The 15,686-nt window shown below is 35.6% G+C and overlaps 1 protein-coding gene across 8 annotated transcripts in view; it reads left to right on the top strand.

Moving 5' to 3' along the window:
- Positions 1-15,686, top strand: part of LOC145674390 (uncharacterized) — a 253,542-nt gene that overhangs the window by 136,840 nt on the left and 101,016 nt on the right. For all 8 annotated transcript variants that reach the window (XM_081744379.1, XM_081744377.1, XM_081744378.1 and 5 more), the window contains 3 exons: positions 4,012-4,129; positions 10,567-10,646; positions 15,199-15,263. In XM_081744379.1, the coding sequence (XP_081600505.1) occupies positions 4,012-4,129; positions 10,567-10,646; positions 15,199-15,263 (263 nt within the window). The remainder of the gene's footprint in view (positions 1-4,011; positions 4,130-10,566; positions 10,647-15,198; positions 15,264-15,686) is intronic.

Raw genomic sequence — 15,686 nt, 5'->3', positions numbered from 1 at the left:
AGAAACAGACGTAAAGCAAAGGGAGATTACAACTCAAATTGATGACTTTGAAAACTAAATAAGCAATATTGCACAAGTCACAGATCTTAATTGAAACGAAATGTGGATATTTTAGCGTAGCCTTGTCACTTTATTAATGAATGTATAAGATGTGTAGTGTTCTTTCAGTGTCAGATGTTCATAGGTAATGTAATAATAGCAGTATTGGATAAGTAACATATCTTTATTGAAACTGGAAATGGATATTTTAAAAGAGCCTTGTCATTATTAAATGAATGTGTAAGAAGTATCGTATCTTCAGAGTAATTGATTGTCAGACGTTTGTGGGTAGATATTAATGATCACTGTATGGGACGTTGCTCAGATTTTTATGGGAGGTAAGGCAGTTGAATGTTATTTGTCTCTATAGAATAAATGTTCATATATAAATATTCACCGGTATTTATTCCTTATTTATATGTCAACGTCATCCCACACCTGTCACGGAAGTCAGGGAATTTCCTGCCAAAGGTCAGGAGAAGTAAAGGATATAGATTTCTCCAGATCAGTAGGAACCCTGTATCGAATCTTCTGGTTCGTCTTATTTTCTATATTTCCATCCAAGACTAACTGGGAAGGGTAGGGAAAATTAATGAAACACTGTAGCTGTCATTCGATAGAACTCTTTATGGTCTACTCAGAACTGCTCTGAATTTCATCCCGTTTGATTTATTCCAAAGTTATATCGAGTCTGATGGTGTGCTTTCATTCATTTATTTCTTCCAAGCTAAGTGTTTTTCTCCACACAAACAACTGGACGATTGTATTTCGTGAAGATGTACCATTGTTTGTACTACAGTTTAAAGCAGTTCGAAAGAAATTGTACTTCATAAATATTATTATTAAGAGACACGATTTTGTGGTAAATAAGAATTCGTAATTTCGTTATAAAAATATGCGTAAAGCGGGATAAAATCGGTGAACAAAAGTTCAATGTAAGAACACTATTTTCAGTGGCAATTACGTTTAGTTACTTTTTATTTCACCTTAATTTACACTCACCAATCATCATGACATGAGCTCATGCATGACTATATTAAACAATATTTGAAGTTTTGAAAAATAACACTAAGCATCCTCATTGAATGAAAGTGTCATTTAAAGAAAGAAACAGACAAAGAGAGAACATCAATAGAAAAAAAAATAACTTTTAGTATTCACAGTTTACTTATGCAAATAACACGTAACCATTGTTTCAATGTTTTTTCGTGTTAAATTTGTTCTTTTGTCGGTTAAGTATGGCATTGTAAGAAGAGCGAGCTCTCTCCACATCCACATTCGAAACTGATATGTACATTAGTTGGAGACACTTTCCAGCGATTTCTGAGTGCTCATCTAATATACCGCGCAACACTCCTTCCACACTATCCACTTCACCAGTAGATACCGTTTGGAGCTCATTTTGTAACTGCATGTAAAATTTCAAAAATTCATGGTAGTTATTTTCTCAAATATGGAGATTTTCACCACATTGCTAATAACTGCCTAATAATGGTAATGAACAAATCGTAAAAACTCAAAAAATTGTCGCTTTTGCCTGAATTTCGTGGAATATCGAGACTTGTAAGTTTCGCTAATTCGACAGAATTTCGCGTTCAATCGCGAGTGTTATATGGCCTAACAAATAGTGAAAAATTGTATATTTTAGGTACACAACTCTTTCATACAAAACTGATAAATTTTTTTGCGTTTTCGCGTGTCACCAAATAATCGTTTCTCTAATTATTATTCCTGGTAATATATTAGTAACGTAAGTTAATTAATTTCGATTTTAAATAACTCGCTGTATCTGAAAAATAACAGCAAATTGCTCTTGTCACGTAGGGTTCCGTTTTTGTAATAACTTTGTAGCTCATTTGATAAGTGACTAAATTTGTCGAAATTGAAGATAATAAATTGTTCTCGATATTAATGTTTGTGAGTGAAGCTGATAAATGGAATAATATAGTTTACATTCGATAAAATGTGTAAAATTTTAGATCATTTCCAACTGGTTGTGGTTTACTTTTTACACCAACAATGGCGCATTCTTCACGACATATTGTTCAGTAGTTGACGTTGAAAACATGCCTTAGTTTGGAAGGGAAAAAATGGTTTGGTACAGCTTTAGAATAGAATCGTAGGAGGTGAAATTGAGAGTAGTTCTAAGTAAACCATGATGAGATCTATTGGATGAGATCCAGAACGTTTGATACCGTTGTCGTAATTTTCCTTACTTATTGATTAATACTACATAATCGCTTCATTATTTAAAATTAAAAAAAAAAAAAAAATCTTCCTTCAGTTTCGGAGAGATGCATTATAAGTCCAGTAGATCGATCAAAAATAATTCAGCCGATTGGAGATACGTTTACGGAACACACTGACTTTCATTATACGAGGTTTAAGCGTTACAACACAGTTCCAGGCATAAGCTTCTCAGTGAAAGAACATGAATGATAGGCAATAGTGAACCTTTAGTGCAGCCTACGCTATGTTACACTTGTACACAGCATGTTACACTTGTACAGATGTATGACTCAAATAAGTAATTAATTAATTGTTTTCGTGTGCTTTTATTAATCTTTGGAAACTAGATTAGTATTCCGCAAACATACGAATATTCATCTCAGCTGAAGTATCTTCTTTGTAGGTTCAGTAGTGGAAAAGTAGCACTGATTCTTGACTTACTGAAGAGAATAATTCAGTTTTGTTATTCACTTCCATTTCGATGATTCGGAATCGAGCATTTCACTGGAGTGTGTACACAGATAATTAATATATTGGCTTAGGAATGAGCTGAAATCGATTTAAAACTTGAAACAAAAGTTTCTTGTAGCATCAGAATTCTTTTACACACACTAGAATAGATTTGTGTAGGTGTACGGAATTTGAACACCAGTAGATGAATTCTTCCAGGGGTTTTGTAGTAAAACAAAATTATTTGGTTTAGAGCTAGATGAAAACTTTCTAAACTGTGTTTACAGAATCCTTCAATAATTTTAGAAATAAGGGTGAAAGAGCAGGAATGATATACATACGATTTATTTTTACATAATTGCATTTCTTTCATTTTCTTCTTCTTTCAGCGGTAATGCATTATTGGTGGTGAATTGTTACTTTACGTTTCTCTATCCCCTTTTAAGTCCTGGCTTTTTTGGGGTAAATTATAGACTTTCAGTCAAGCAGCTACAGCATCATCCGTACTTATCCTAAGATCATGATTCGTATCTCATTCTCTTCAGAATAAAACAGCCTTTCAAACGGTACCATTCACATTTCCCTATCATGTCCTCCAGATTTGAAATTTTGAGAGAAATCGCGATTTTTTCTTTTTTCTTCTTTTTTTCCAAATTTTGATCCCCTCTCGACCGCTGCTCTTAACGCACAGATCTCAAAATCAACTGAAAAATACTAAGGATATACTAAGTTTCAAGCTTCTATCTTGAATAGTAAGGGCGGAGAAAATATTCACTAATCAGCCCCACAATGCCCGGATGTAATATAAAATTTTTTTGAGACACCCCTATTTATTCTAGAATCATGATTCATACATCATTCTCTTCAGAATAGAACTGACTCAAACGGTACCATTCAGTGTCTTCATGATATATCTAAGTCGGGTAAATCGCGAGAAAAGGGATTCTTTGTTAATATATATATATATATATATATATATATATATATATATATATATATTACCTTTTTACCCCTCTGTACCCCCTGTTTTAACGCAGAAATCTGAAAAATAGACTTTCACTGAATGTGTGTGGAAAATTTCAATCTTCTAGGTGCAAAAGTAAGCCCACCAAAAAATAATAAAAATATTCATAAGAAAAAAAATAAGATTATGACGACATCACATCCTATGTCTCGGCGCAGAAAGGCGTAGGCACTAGAAGTTAGAAGGGATATTCATGTCAACAGAAAATATTACAGCAGGTTTTGCTGAATCTACTACTGCCTTGTACACACCTTACTTTCTTTTTACAGAAAAGTGGCGGTGAATGTGAAAGACTGCTATATGAAGCCTAACAGAGCAGCAAAACTCAAGAAATTCATGAGTGAAATATTGGTGTTTTTCCATCTACGGTATCAGGAGATAAAAGAGGTAAGTTTAGTTTCTTATTGTAAATCAGCATTTACAAGTTATTAGAGATCTTTATAGCACGCCATTACGGTTACATCTCATGTAGCATCAAAGTTTTATTAAAGATAGCCCAGGTTTAACAGTAAACAAAAACAATCGTATTATTATTAGTATTATTTTAACTGCCTAGAATTATGCAATAATCAAAAATTGAACTGCAAAAACTTGAGAATTTTACCTATGGGATATTCGGATTTCTTCAAGGAAGCTGTTGGAGGTACAGATACTTAATTACTTACTATGTGTAGGGGAACAGTGGATGAGCGGTAGAGCGCTTACCTCTGGTGCGTGGGGTCCCTGGTTCGATACCCGGCCGAGTAAGTTTGTGATGGACAATATCTTGTCCGTGGGTTTTCTGGGGTGCTCCCGTTTTTTCTCACATTTTCACTTCACCGATTTTTCCATCATCATTTACTTCCTTGATCATCCGTCTCCCGCAGCCTAAAGGGCATAGTTGTAGAACGTTAAACTAAAAGATTTATATCAAATACGGCGAAAAATCGACAAGTAACACACAATATTTTCTTTTTCTCTCAATAGTTTTACAGCTGTCTAAACCAAAAGCATTACACAATGATACTACATAACTTATCCATTTTGAACATAAGAACCAAGACATGTCTCGTAGCTAGTCTTAGTATCCGTGTTCATAAAAGTTCGTGTTTCTCAACGTAGAACCAACCACCTGCGGACGGCGGATTAAACTTCTTCGGTTTAATTGCTGACCGCACATGAACCGGTTGAGACGAGCAGACAAGAATCAGTAGGATCAATGTTAGGATTGTTGTGAGTGTTGGAGTATATCCCAGCTAAATTGAGCAGTTTCGCCACAAATGTGTCGAACAACAAGGAAGGTGGGGGTGGAGGTCCTTGTTTTGAAAGAGTCTCGTTCCATGCTTTTGACGAAGGGCACGACGGATGTATATCAATCTAACATCCAACAATCATGGTCCGCGGCTAAGGGAGACGACGATAATTAACAAAATTATTGAATGATGAAAGTGGGAGAACTTCCAGAACCCCCCCCCCACACACACACACACACTGTTTGACCACCACAAATCCTACTTGGTGCAAACTGGAATGCATCTGGACCCACGCACTGGGACTTGCCACCCTTTATTTATGTACCTTTCAAATAGTCAAGTTCTTCATAATGGACCAATTGGTCCAAAAATTCGATTTGTTACTCACACTTTCGTATGTTGGAATGTACGAAATGTTGAACTTCCCTGCCAGTGTTGGCAGATAGATCCGTTGATCATTCCGAATTCCTCGTGAATGTTTCTGATAGTGGCTGATGGTTATGGAATGACTAGAACGAGGTAAACCGGTAAGGTTTACCCGGTAATTTTTTATAGAATTTATGTATTCAGTGCCATACGTCAGTAGTTCCTAATCTTTTTTGACTGACGACACACTTTGAGTTTTTTTTATTAATAATAATATAATTGTGAGTGCCTAAGCGTTCGTATAAAAGTAGTGACACTTTGTTATACTGAGCATGGTTGCCGCCTTTGGTGGCGCTGACTGGTTCAGCATGTCTCAAAATTGAATTTAACTGATTATTAAATGCTTTATGTTTTTTTAAAGTCTAATGTTTTCCGAACACATTATAAGACTGCTGCGCATTGTATCATTTGTGGTTGATCGATACATTAGGGAAGTTTTAGATGCCGAAGTCGAAACTTTTTCTTGAGACAACTCCGGACCCATATTTCTGCAGGATAATGCCTGGCCACGTGCAACCCTGAATGTGCAAGGAAGCTTCTTTGAGTGACAGCGGATACCGATGCTTCCGTTACCTCTGCAGTCGCCCATTGTCCACGTGTGGGATATAGTTAATGTGCATCAAGAAGTTGTAGAATGTCGAGGTCATACTCTATTTTCAGACAATTCCAGACGCCATATTTTAGGAGGATATGCCTGGACACATGTATCCCGTAATGTACAAGCTTTTCTCGAGAAACAACGGATACCGGTGCTTTCATGAACTGCGTCGTCACCTGACATCTTGAACATCATGCCTGTAGGGGATATAATTGGTCGTCACCATGTTTGATACAGTTCTGTAAGTTTGAATGTCTCATGGACTCATATGGAAGCAGCGTGACAGACAGTTTCTCAGGAATACTTCCAACCTTGATTCCGTACCGCGATGTATATAGAGAGGCTTTGGTTGCAGTGCGTGTTGAGGCTTCAACCCATACTGATTTATTAGAAATATTGTTGAGTTTAGAAATTGCAGTTATTTACGTAGTCATGTAACGAATCTATAGTAAAGATTTTATTCTTTTCCTCTTTTGGTGTTACAATTTCCACCAAGAACGATGTGTTTGTGACGTTCACCACACGTCTTCCACCGAGGTGAAATACAATCCCCATGAACGTCAAACTAATTGTCTGCTTATTTACAGAAGTCATAAGGCACATATTCATAAGAAAAGTGACTTGCTTTGCACTTCCGTGTTCGTTGAATATTTCTTTCCTCTCAGCGAAATGAAGGACTTTGAAACGTTGACACGAGCAATTTGTCTGTTGGTAGTTGCAGTTGACCCTGGATTGGTATACGTGTGAGCGGGACTCTCACTTGCGGGGAAACTCGTTCATTTCTCAGACATTACTAACAGCAGCATTGTGGAAGTGTTTCTAACTCTTTTGTACTTCTGTAGTCAAGGGGTATAGCTACTGTAGTGGTGCAACGTTGTCAGTTAAAGATCAGGCATTGTTAAAAAATAGCGTGTCATGAATGTGAGCGCGGTGCTCACACGTATACCAACGGCGATAGTTTTTTTTTTTTTTCTAGACGCACAGTTTGTTATTCTTTTTACACGTGTAATTTTGTACTTTCCTGTGATATGAGTAATCAAAAGGAAGTCCTAGCATGGCTAGATGGTTTCAGTGCAATGTATCATTTTCAACGCGTTTATGTACTGTGCTTGAACTAAGATTTCTGTATGTAATTGTGCCTTAGTGAGTACTTATTCTGTTTTCTTCTATGTAGCAACAGCGACTTTGTTAGTGTTATTTATATATTCACTATGTTTAACTTCAAATATGTCTTAATTCTTGATACAGACAAAACAATGGGGTCAATATAACGCAAGTAATATTTTCTATAACATTAAAACTATTTCTGTTTGTAACATCTAAAAATTATATGTCTATCAATATGAACCTGAGTATATTTAATGACGAAAACAATTATTTGCTTTTATCAAGTAAAAATGATGGACCACCGTACGCTATGTTTATTATTATTATTATTATTATTATTATTATTATTATTATTATTATTATTATTATTATTATTATTATTATTATTATTATTATTATTATTATTATTATTATTATTATTATTATTTGAGTGAATATGAGCTGTCTAAATACATGATAACACTATTAATCATAATTAAAACATTATTAAACAAAGTAATATTTTTTTATTATTAATGGTTCTCATATCTTTCTGAAAATATCGTGATAGACAGAAGCTAACAATACCAAAAACTAAAGAAAAACAGATATGAGCTCGGCGCTCACACGTATATCAACAGTGTGACATCAGACACATCCCAATTTAGGATTAAATAAGTAACAAAGTTTGTGGTGTATACTTTTTCTAAAACAGGCTATTTGTGTGGAGAGTGGCCTAGTGCCTTGCAATTTTGACAAGATTAACAAGAGATTTACTGTTAAATATTAAACGAAAGAGAAAACCATAGCTGTTCGGAACAACATAGCGCTATGCATAAGGAAGGATATATCAATCGTTAAGAAGAATAACAGTCTTATCAAGGAAGCTAAATAGGATATCGACAAGTGTTTCCAGAAGATTTTTCAGATCACTTCGAAAGTTGGATCTGGCCACATTTAACCCACTTTGAGGTGAATTGTCAGTTGAACATTATTTTGAAATTCTATTCCTACTATCAACAAAAAGCGTAGAACTTTAGCTTGCAAGAAGAAATCGTATGGACAATCTACACAGAGCCAAAATAAGTGTTCACAATCATATAAGTCCTAAATTTCAAAAAGTTTTCGGAGTGTTAAATGTGCCAGCAAAATTACTGTTTATCCAGCCAAGAAAATGGATTGAAGGACAGACACATTAGATCAATAAATTAGATATATTGTGGAGTTCCACATAAATATTAATGTTAGAGCTTGCCAATTTCAGCTGTGCCCTCGGAAAATGTGGGAAACATACTTTGGCCCCATCCCCGCTGTCTTCTTGCTGAGGAAAGCTTCCCTTGATTTTGAAAAAAATGAAATGAAATCTTTAAGTTTTACGTGCCATGGTTACACCGGTTAGGCTAAAGGAGACGGTGATGATGAGAGAGATAAGTGAATTGGTGGAATGAAGAAAGTGGGAGGAAACGGGAGAACCCCGAGAAAACCCACGAGCACGGTGTTTGTCCACCACACAGTTCACACGGCGCGAGCTGGGATCGAAGCAGGTCCCTTGGTTTTGAGGGAAGAAGTGAATGATCTCGGCCGTTTTGCCAGTTTTTCATTTAGTCGTTTGGACTTGGCGAGTGAAGATGGTAAGCTACTTAGAATGGCTAACCAGACAGTGCAGAGCGAAGCCCGGGAAATAATCCAGAATGGCAACCCTCTCCGCATCCAACTATTAAAGGATCTCAGCCATAGCAACTTGTCCCTCCTCTTTTAAGGGAGGTACGGGAAAACACACATCGTCAGCAGTGCCAACAGCGACACACTTTGAAATAGAAAGGCTCTAACAAAAGTTTCTAAAAATTTGAATTGAGAATAAATACAGGGACATTCATTAAGGGTAATCAAAAACAGAAATTATGTCTACAAAGTACTATGTACGAACTGTTCTTTTAAAACAAAATAAAGACCACAAAGAGATGTAGAGGTAAGAATCCGTTGACGGAGTTACAAAAATGGAGTTGAAGACGTTCTCAGAGAGGAAAGAAATATTCAGTTAAAGTAACAAAACACAGAGGCACAATGTAAGTCACTTTTCTTGTTTGTCTGTCTCTTCGTATATTAAAGGAAGGGTACGTTATTTGTCGATCTTGTCGCATTTATGCTTAATTTACATATCACGTCTTCTTAGTAAACTTCGAAAATGTAATTAAATCAGTAAGTTAATGAGATACTGTAACTCTTCATAAAATTGTTTGGTATACCTTAGCAACAACCAGGTGTGTGTGTGTGTGTGTGTGTGTGTGTGTATGTGTAAACAATTGTACTCTTTGATTATTATTCAATCTTTAATTACAGGAAGGGGTCGTGGCTGCACATAAACTTGCTAGTATGTTGTACACTATGTTTTAGGAATACATACTCAACTTTGCTGTTATTTGTTATGTAGGTTAACACTTTTGTATTACCGTGAAAAATATAGCATAGGAGATACCATGGGGTACCTTAGAGACTCTAATTAAAAATAAGTAATTATTGGTGTTTCGTAAATGAATTGTATACGAATACATTTCAAAACAATACTTTATTGCATTACACTCCAAGTCATACTGTCACCTTCGACATCACTACCATTATCATCATCCAAAATAGAAAGGAAATACTTGACGACCTTGTCACCAGGTAATAGGCACAACTACAACTCAGAATAGTCATGTCATCTTCTTAGGATTGTTGCTTTAAGTAACGGGCTTTAGCCCTTTGAAACTAGTCACTTTATTATTCATAAACTGTTCAGAAACATAAGCAGGTTTCAAGATATGCATTGCTTCAAACTGTAACCTGAGGAAACAAGAGACAAAGTCACAAGAAATGTAAGAAAACTTTTTCCTACTACGACCCCAGTAGTAAACAATCATGTTTTACATAACAGAAAAACAACAGCAAACTATATTTTGTGTCGAATACAGTGTTCGAAGTGGAAACAAAGCAGAGGCGGTATGTTTTATTATGATTTTGACTCAACATACCGGCTGTTTAGATATTGTATTGATCACTGAAAAACCAGAGATGGTATGTCCTCATTACAGAAAAACCAGAGGCGGTATGGCATACCACCGCATACTGTCTCACTTCGACCACTGGTTGAATATATTTAATATACATTGGGTAGAAAATATACATCCTTCCTTTCCCAGTCCTTTCTTTCTTCTCTTTCCCTTTCACCGCCAAGAGACGTCATCCCTCATACGTGACGGCCTAACATGGACATTGATGCCGAAAGTCCAGAAATCGAAATCCTAAATCCTTAAGAAATATACTACATTAAATATCTCTGATGTCCCAAAAGGGCCCTAAGGTAGTACACAAGTATTAAATGCTTAACTGTGTATATTAAATGAAATCTTAGAGTATTGCATAATAATTACAAACAAATTTGCATATAGTTTCATTGTGAGTTAAAAATAATAATAATCTACTTACTCTTGCTTTCATTTCAGACCTTCGAACATTCTGCGTATCTAGATAAAATGACCGACCTAGTAGCAATGTATATGGATATGGAATTTAAAGCTTCGAGGTAAGTATTGCGTAATTTTGATATAGATAATAGTTGTATTCCTAGGCCTAATTCGTAACCTGGCTTTTCACACGGTTTCCAATTTCGCTTTTCTCACTTCTTTTCAAGCGCAAGAACTACCTACTATATTCCTGCTGTATTGAGTTGTTGGCTTCATCTAACTTTGTTAAGTACATAAAATATTTCTGATTTCAAGATAGTATACATATTCTTCCCTATTCTATTTATTTAGTTTTTATTGCAGTGGGCTAATTGATATTTACGGTTTCACTAGCAATTGGCATGGTTACTGAGGAAGGTTTTTACTTCATCCACGTTTGTTCACTTATTTCAAAGAACTGCCGTCAGACTTCTGAAATGCGTTTCTTTCCACTGCAGAAGGCTTATCGATTCTTTACTACTACTGCTACACATAGTGATCTCTCTATTTCTCAAGCATGCTTGGACGCCAGTTTCCAGGCTTCAATGTAAAATCTACAGTAACCCATTGATAATTCATTTTAGATCTTTTCAAGAATCTGTTTAGGGAAACTTATGCAGTTTTCTCTCCTAAACTGAATTTACATTATAAGGAACAATGGGTTTCTTGTAAATATATCTAGTGGGCCAAAAATAATGCACTTGTACCGTACAACCGAAGGAATATTTTGTAGCAGAGTTATTTTGGAACTTTTCTTTGGCAGTGTTTAACATTTTTCTTAATATTTTTAGCTGCTTGGTAGATACGATGTTTGGCATGTTTCTAATGAATCCAGCTATTACTGGGTTTGTTTCCTGAGTTCCGAAAGTAAATATGTCTGATCACAAATATGTTCAAGCTTCGTCATGATTAAAAACAAACTTCAACGTATCATTTGTTAGGAAGGTAGAATTTCTCGTACTTTGTTTCTTTGCAGTTTGTCTCTGGACAACCATGACTTCTCGTATTGGGATTCCAAGAGAATTGATTCCCATCTTCGACCTATTTGTGTACCGTGGGGCCATGGTGGCTCAGTGGTAGATCGTTCACCTTTGGAGTGGGGTTCTTGGTTCGATCACAGCTTGCGCCAAGTGAACTTTATGATTAATAAACGTCGTGCGCGTGGTTTTTCTCGGGGTTCTCCCATTTCCTCCCACTATTCATTCCACCATTTCATATTTCTCTTCATCACCGTCTCCTTTAGCCTAACCGGCATACCGTGGGACGTAAAACTCAAAAGATTTTAATTTTCTACACGTCAAAAGATTAGAAAATGTTCATATTGACCTATGGCGAAAAGTACATAGTTGAGAGCTAAAGTTATCCAAAATCATCAAAAAGGTAAATTTCAACACGGGTTATTCTGAATTCGGGAAAACGTACAGTGGCAGTCCATAGCAGCATAAACGAAGTCACACATACGACATTCAAAATGCATATTTTATCAGTGTGTAATGGGTTTCCAAGTTATTCCCTACTGGAAGTAACAGGTCACGGTGGCTCAGTGGTAGAGCGCTTACGTCTGGTACGTGTAGTCTGTGGTTCGATCCCCGACCAAATAAATTTGTGGTGGATGACATTGTGTCGGTGGGTTTTGTCGGGGGTACTCCCATTTCCTCGTACTTTCTTCATTCCACCATTTCATTCATTTCTTATCATCACCGTCTCCTTTAGTCTACCCGCCATAACCGTGGAACGTAAAACTGAAGGATTTACGATTTCTGTTTAGCCTAAGATAGCTCTTCAATCTTGGTATATTGTATCCCAGCTATACTCCATTTCTATCACTTTGGAAGAACAGTTGTCCAATCTCTGCAGAGATTACGGTCTCTGTGACGTCAATATCGGATGAAAATCACTTCCCGAACAGATTTTCTTTCAATTTCTAGAAGAGTTTAGTGGTTTGAAATGGAGTGAGGGGAGGTCAGGTAAAAAACAGAATGTTCTTTGAAGTAATTTGAAGTATGCGAACGATTCAAAGTATACAAAAACAGATTAACTTCACGAAAAATGTTGAAACAGCTTTAAATCCATTTTTAGGGGTAAATTTGTTCTAATTTTATCACCTATTTACGCGATTCGTATTATTATTATTATTATTAGCCCAACGCGTTCTCTCCAAGAAGCATACGAGTAATCGAAAACCCTCTTCTGAATAGCACTACCTGAGTGCCGAAAATTATTTACCTGTTGAAGTTCACTTGTTTCACATTTTCAGTACCCTATAACTCCAAAACTATCCACTTTTGAGCACAGGTCCATATCAATTTTTTTTTCTTATTTTGATGGGAGAAATCTATTTTCTTATTTTATTGTGACACATTTTGTAACTCTCTCTATTGAATTTTGAGCTCGCGGTGTTGTTAAATGAAATAATCTTGATATGCAGTTATGATACTAAGGTTTAATGTGCAGTCACTAATATATATTGTACTGCGCTGTATACAAGTGTATTTTTCGTGTCCTTCTAATTGTTGGAAAGCTTTGAAATGTAGAAGTTTCGCACATTTCCATGGAAGGAAGCGAAACACATATCATGTAAAGCACTTCACTTTTTTTGTATGATTTCGTTATTTTGTTGGCTGCACACTGATCATCTTCTGTTTTGTCCTGTAAGTAATATGTGCCCAGCATTTGATGATCGCACCACATTTGAAACATTTCTACCTCTGTTTGGAAACACACTTTGGTCGAGAACTAATATTTCAGTGCCATGTACCAACAAAGAGTGCGTGCAATTTTCGTGTAAGAGCTAAATGGTCTAATGTGGTTCCACAAGCTCTTCCCTAAACTGTGTACTGTTCATAGCCACTTCAAACGCCCAAGATAAAGCATAATTAAAAAAGATCTTATACATAAATCATAAATGCACAGTAAAATATCATGTTTACAATAGAAATCGTTATTATTCATTTCCTAAGTGTGAACTCTCAACAACTGTCATGTTAGAAAACGAATTTAAAATATAAAACTTCAGGCAAAATTAAACCATGCAGGTAGAGTTAGAAATATTTATATTTTTAATTAAAATATAATTTTTCCCCTTACTTTTTATGCAGATGTTTAAAAAAACATTAATAAGGTGCGTAGAATCTCACAACTTCTCTCGAAAAGGTATGATATTTACCCAAGACGTCGTTAACGATCCACTAAAAATTATATGGAATAACACGTAGTATATAATATTAGTGCTCATGAAATTATTGTCAACGTGACAGACTACGCCTACGCTTTCTAGAGTAACATCGAAACCACAAAACGAACAATATTGTATTACTGAAAAATAATAAATTATTCTATGACGGTGTAGCGTTAGTTACATAATAGGAAGAAAACCATGTAATTTGTGCGAGGATTATGAACTTTTCGTTCATATTAGCAGATCCAATTATTCAGTTAGACCCTAGAACACCTGTACAAAACTACAAGTATAACAAAAAATAAAGTACGTGTACTAGAAGTGACTTTATGTTAAGTGTGTTGTTAACGACCTACTTGGGCATAAATGGTTAATAAAATAAGAAAACATTTAAGAATAGTGACCATAACTAGAGACAAAACTTCTGTTTTATGACCAATGCAGTAAGTACTATCCAGATTGAAGTTAACCCTTAACTAGTGTGGTGGTACGGGTCAAAATGACCCCAACGGTATTTAAACTAAACATACTAAATATAAAAGACGAACAATATGAAAACATTTTTTATGTTCATTCACATACCATTTGTGTGTATTTATTGAATAGCAAATTATTATACAAATTACAGGAAAATATACTGAAGCTGCGTTTACATTTTCACAGTAGCAAATTTTAGCATCGTATTTGTTTTGTTATTCGAAAAGTATTATTTATAATAAAAGTAATTTTCTTCTTTAATTATGTTCTAAACGCGTCTTCAATACACACACTCAGAAAAAAAAACTAATCCACTGTTTAGTTCTTGTCCGTAGTGCACACCTCATTCTACATGACAATTTACACAAACTCTAACTGTGCAGTTTCCAGAAATTGGTCGTTTGCACTTCTTACATGATTCGATTGTTCACTGCCCGTATCATGTTCAGTCTCTTCCTGATTATCTTCACCCACAGGAACATCACTTTTAAATTCACTGATATCCGAGTGAGTTTCATCCTCGTTACTTAGCACTCAGTTTTGACGTGAACTGCATGCCATATTCACAAAATGTGATGTACAGAATCATTGGGCACACATCTTAGTCAAAATAGAATGGTTAATAAATACACAGTTCGAAAATTTAGCAACGGTAGAATAAGCTTGAACAAAATTTGTAACACTAACCGTGTTTTATGGCTCTTGAAGACCCGAGCGCGCTATAACTACCCAACTGGATGATTCACGCTTTCAGCGACAACTGTTTCTCAGAGAGCAATGCAAAGAATTCAGCTACTGGTTGGTACAACCATCTAGCGTGAACAATAAAAAATATACATCCAAATTCTTACTTGTTACAGCGATTTGACCCGTACTACACTAGTTAAGGGTTAAAGATTATTGCCTGTGGAATGTTCTTAACGTTTTTTATATGTTGCTTCTGATTTTAAAGCTGATCTTTTCTTGTTTTGTTTCAGGCGAGGCAAAGAAAGTATGAGAAAGATTGCTGCAAGGCTCACCGTTGCATTATATATATTCTTAGGTAAGGATGTCCAACAAGGAATAGTATTCATGTGTTTTCTTCTTCCTTACTATTAAGAGTTCCAAACTATGAGAATTCTTATAAAACGATAGTGTCTGGCTGGCTGTCTTCCGACAGATATCAGAACAAAAATTAGTTCTCCCCTTTCGTCGTTCGAAAGTAAATAAAACGTACGGAACACCGCACTAAACTTTCTCGCGCCAATACCTTAAACTAAATCATATTATGCTGCAGTTATTAAACACTTTCTTGTGAAATAGGGACAAAATTACATGGCGTTTCCGGAAAACTTCACTTGAAGGAAACTTATCCGAAGAGTAAATTATCCTTTGTAGACATTTTCGTAAGGAATAAAATTATTAGTGAAAAGATAGGCTGAAACAACATTATAGTTCAGGGGTTTTCAAACTGTGCGACGCGCCT

The sequence above is a fragment of the Thermobia domestica genome, chromosome 17 (assembly GCF_964235325.1).
Source record: "Thermobia domestica chromosome 17, izTheDome1.hap1.1, whole genome shotgun sequence".
Lineage (NCBI taxonomy): Eukaryota > Metazoa > Arthropoda > Insecta > Zygentoma > Lepismatidae > Thermobia > Thermobia domestica.
Note: the sequence above shows the minus strand (reverse complement) of the source record. Positions and strands in the feature narration are given on the sequence as shown.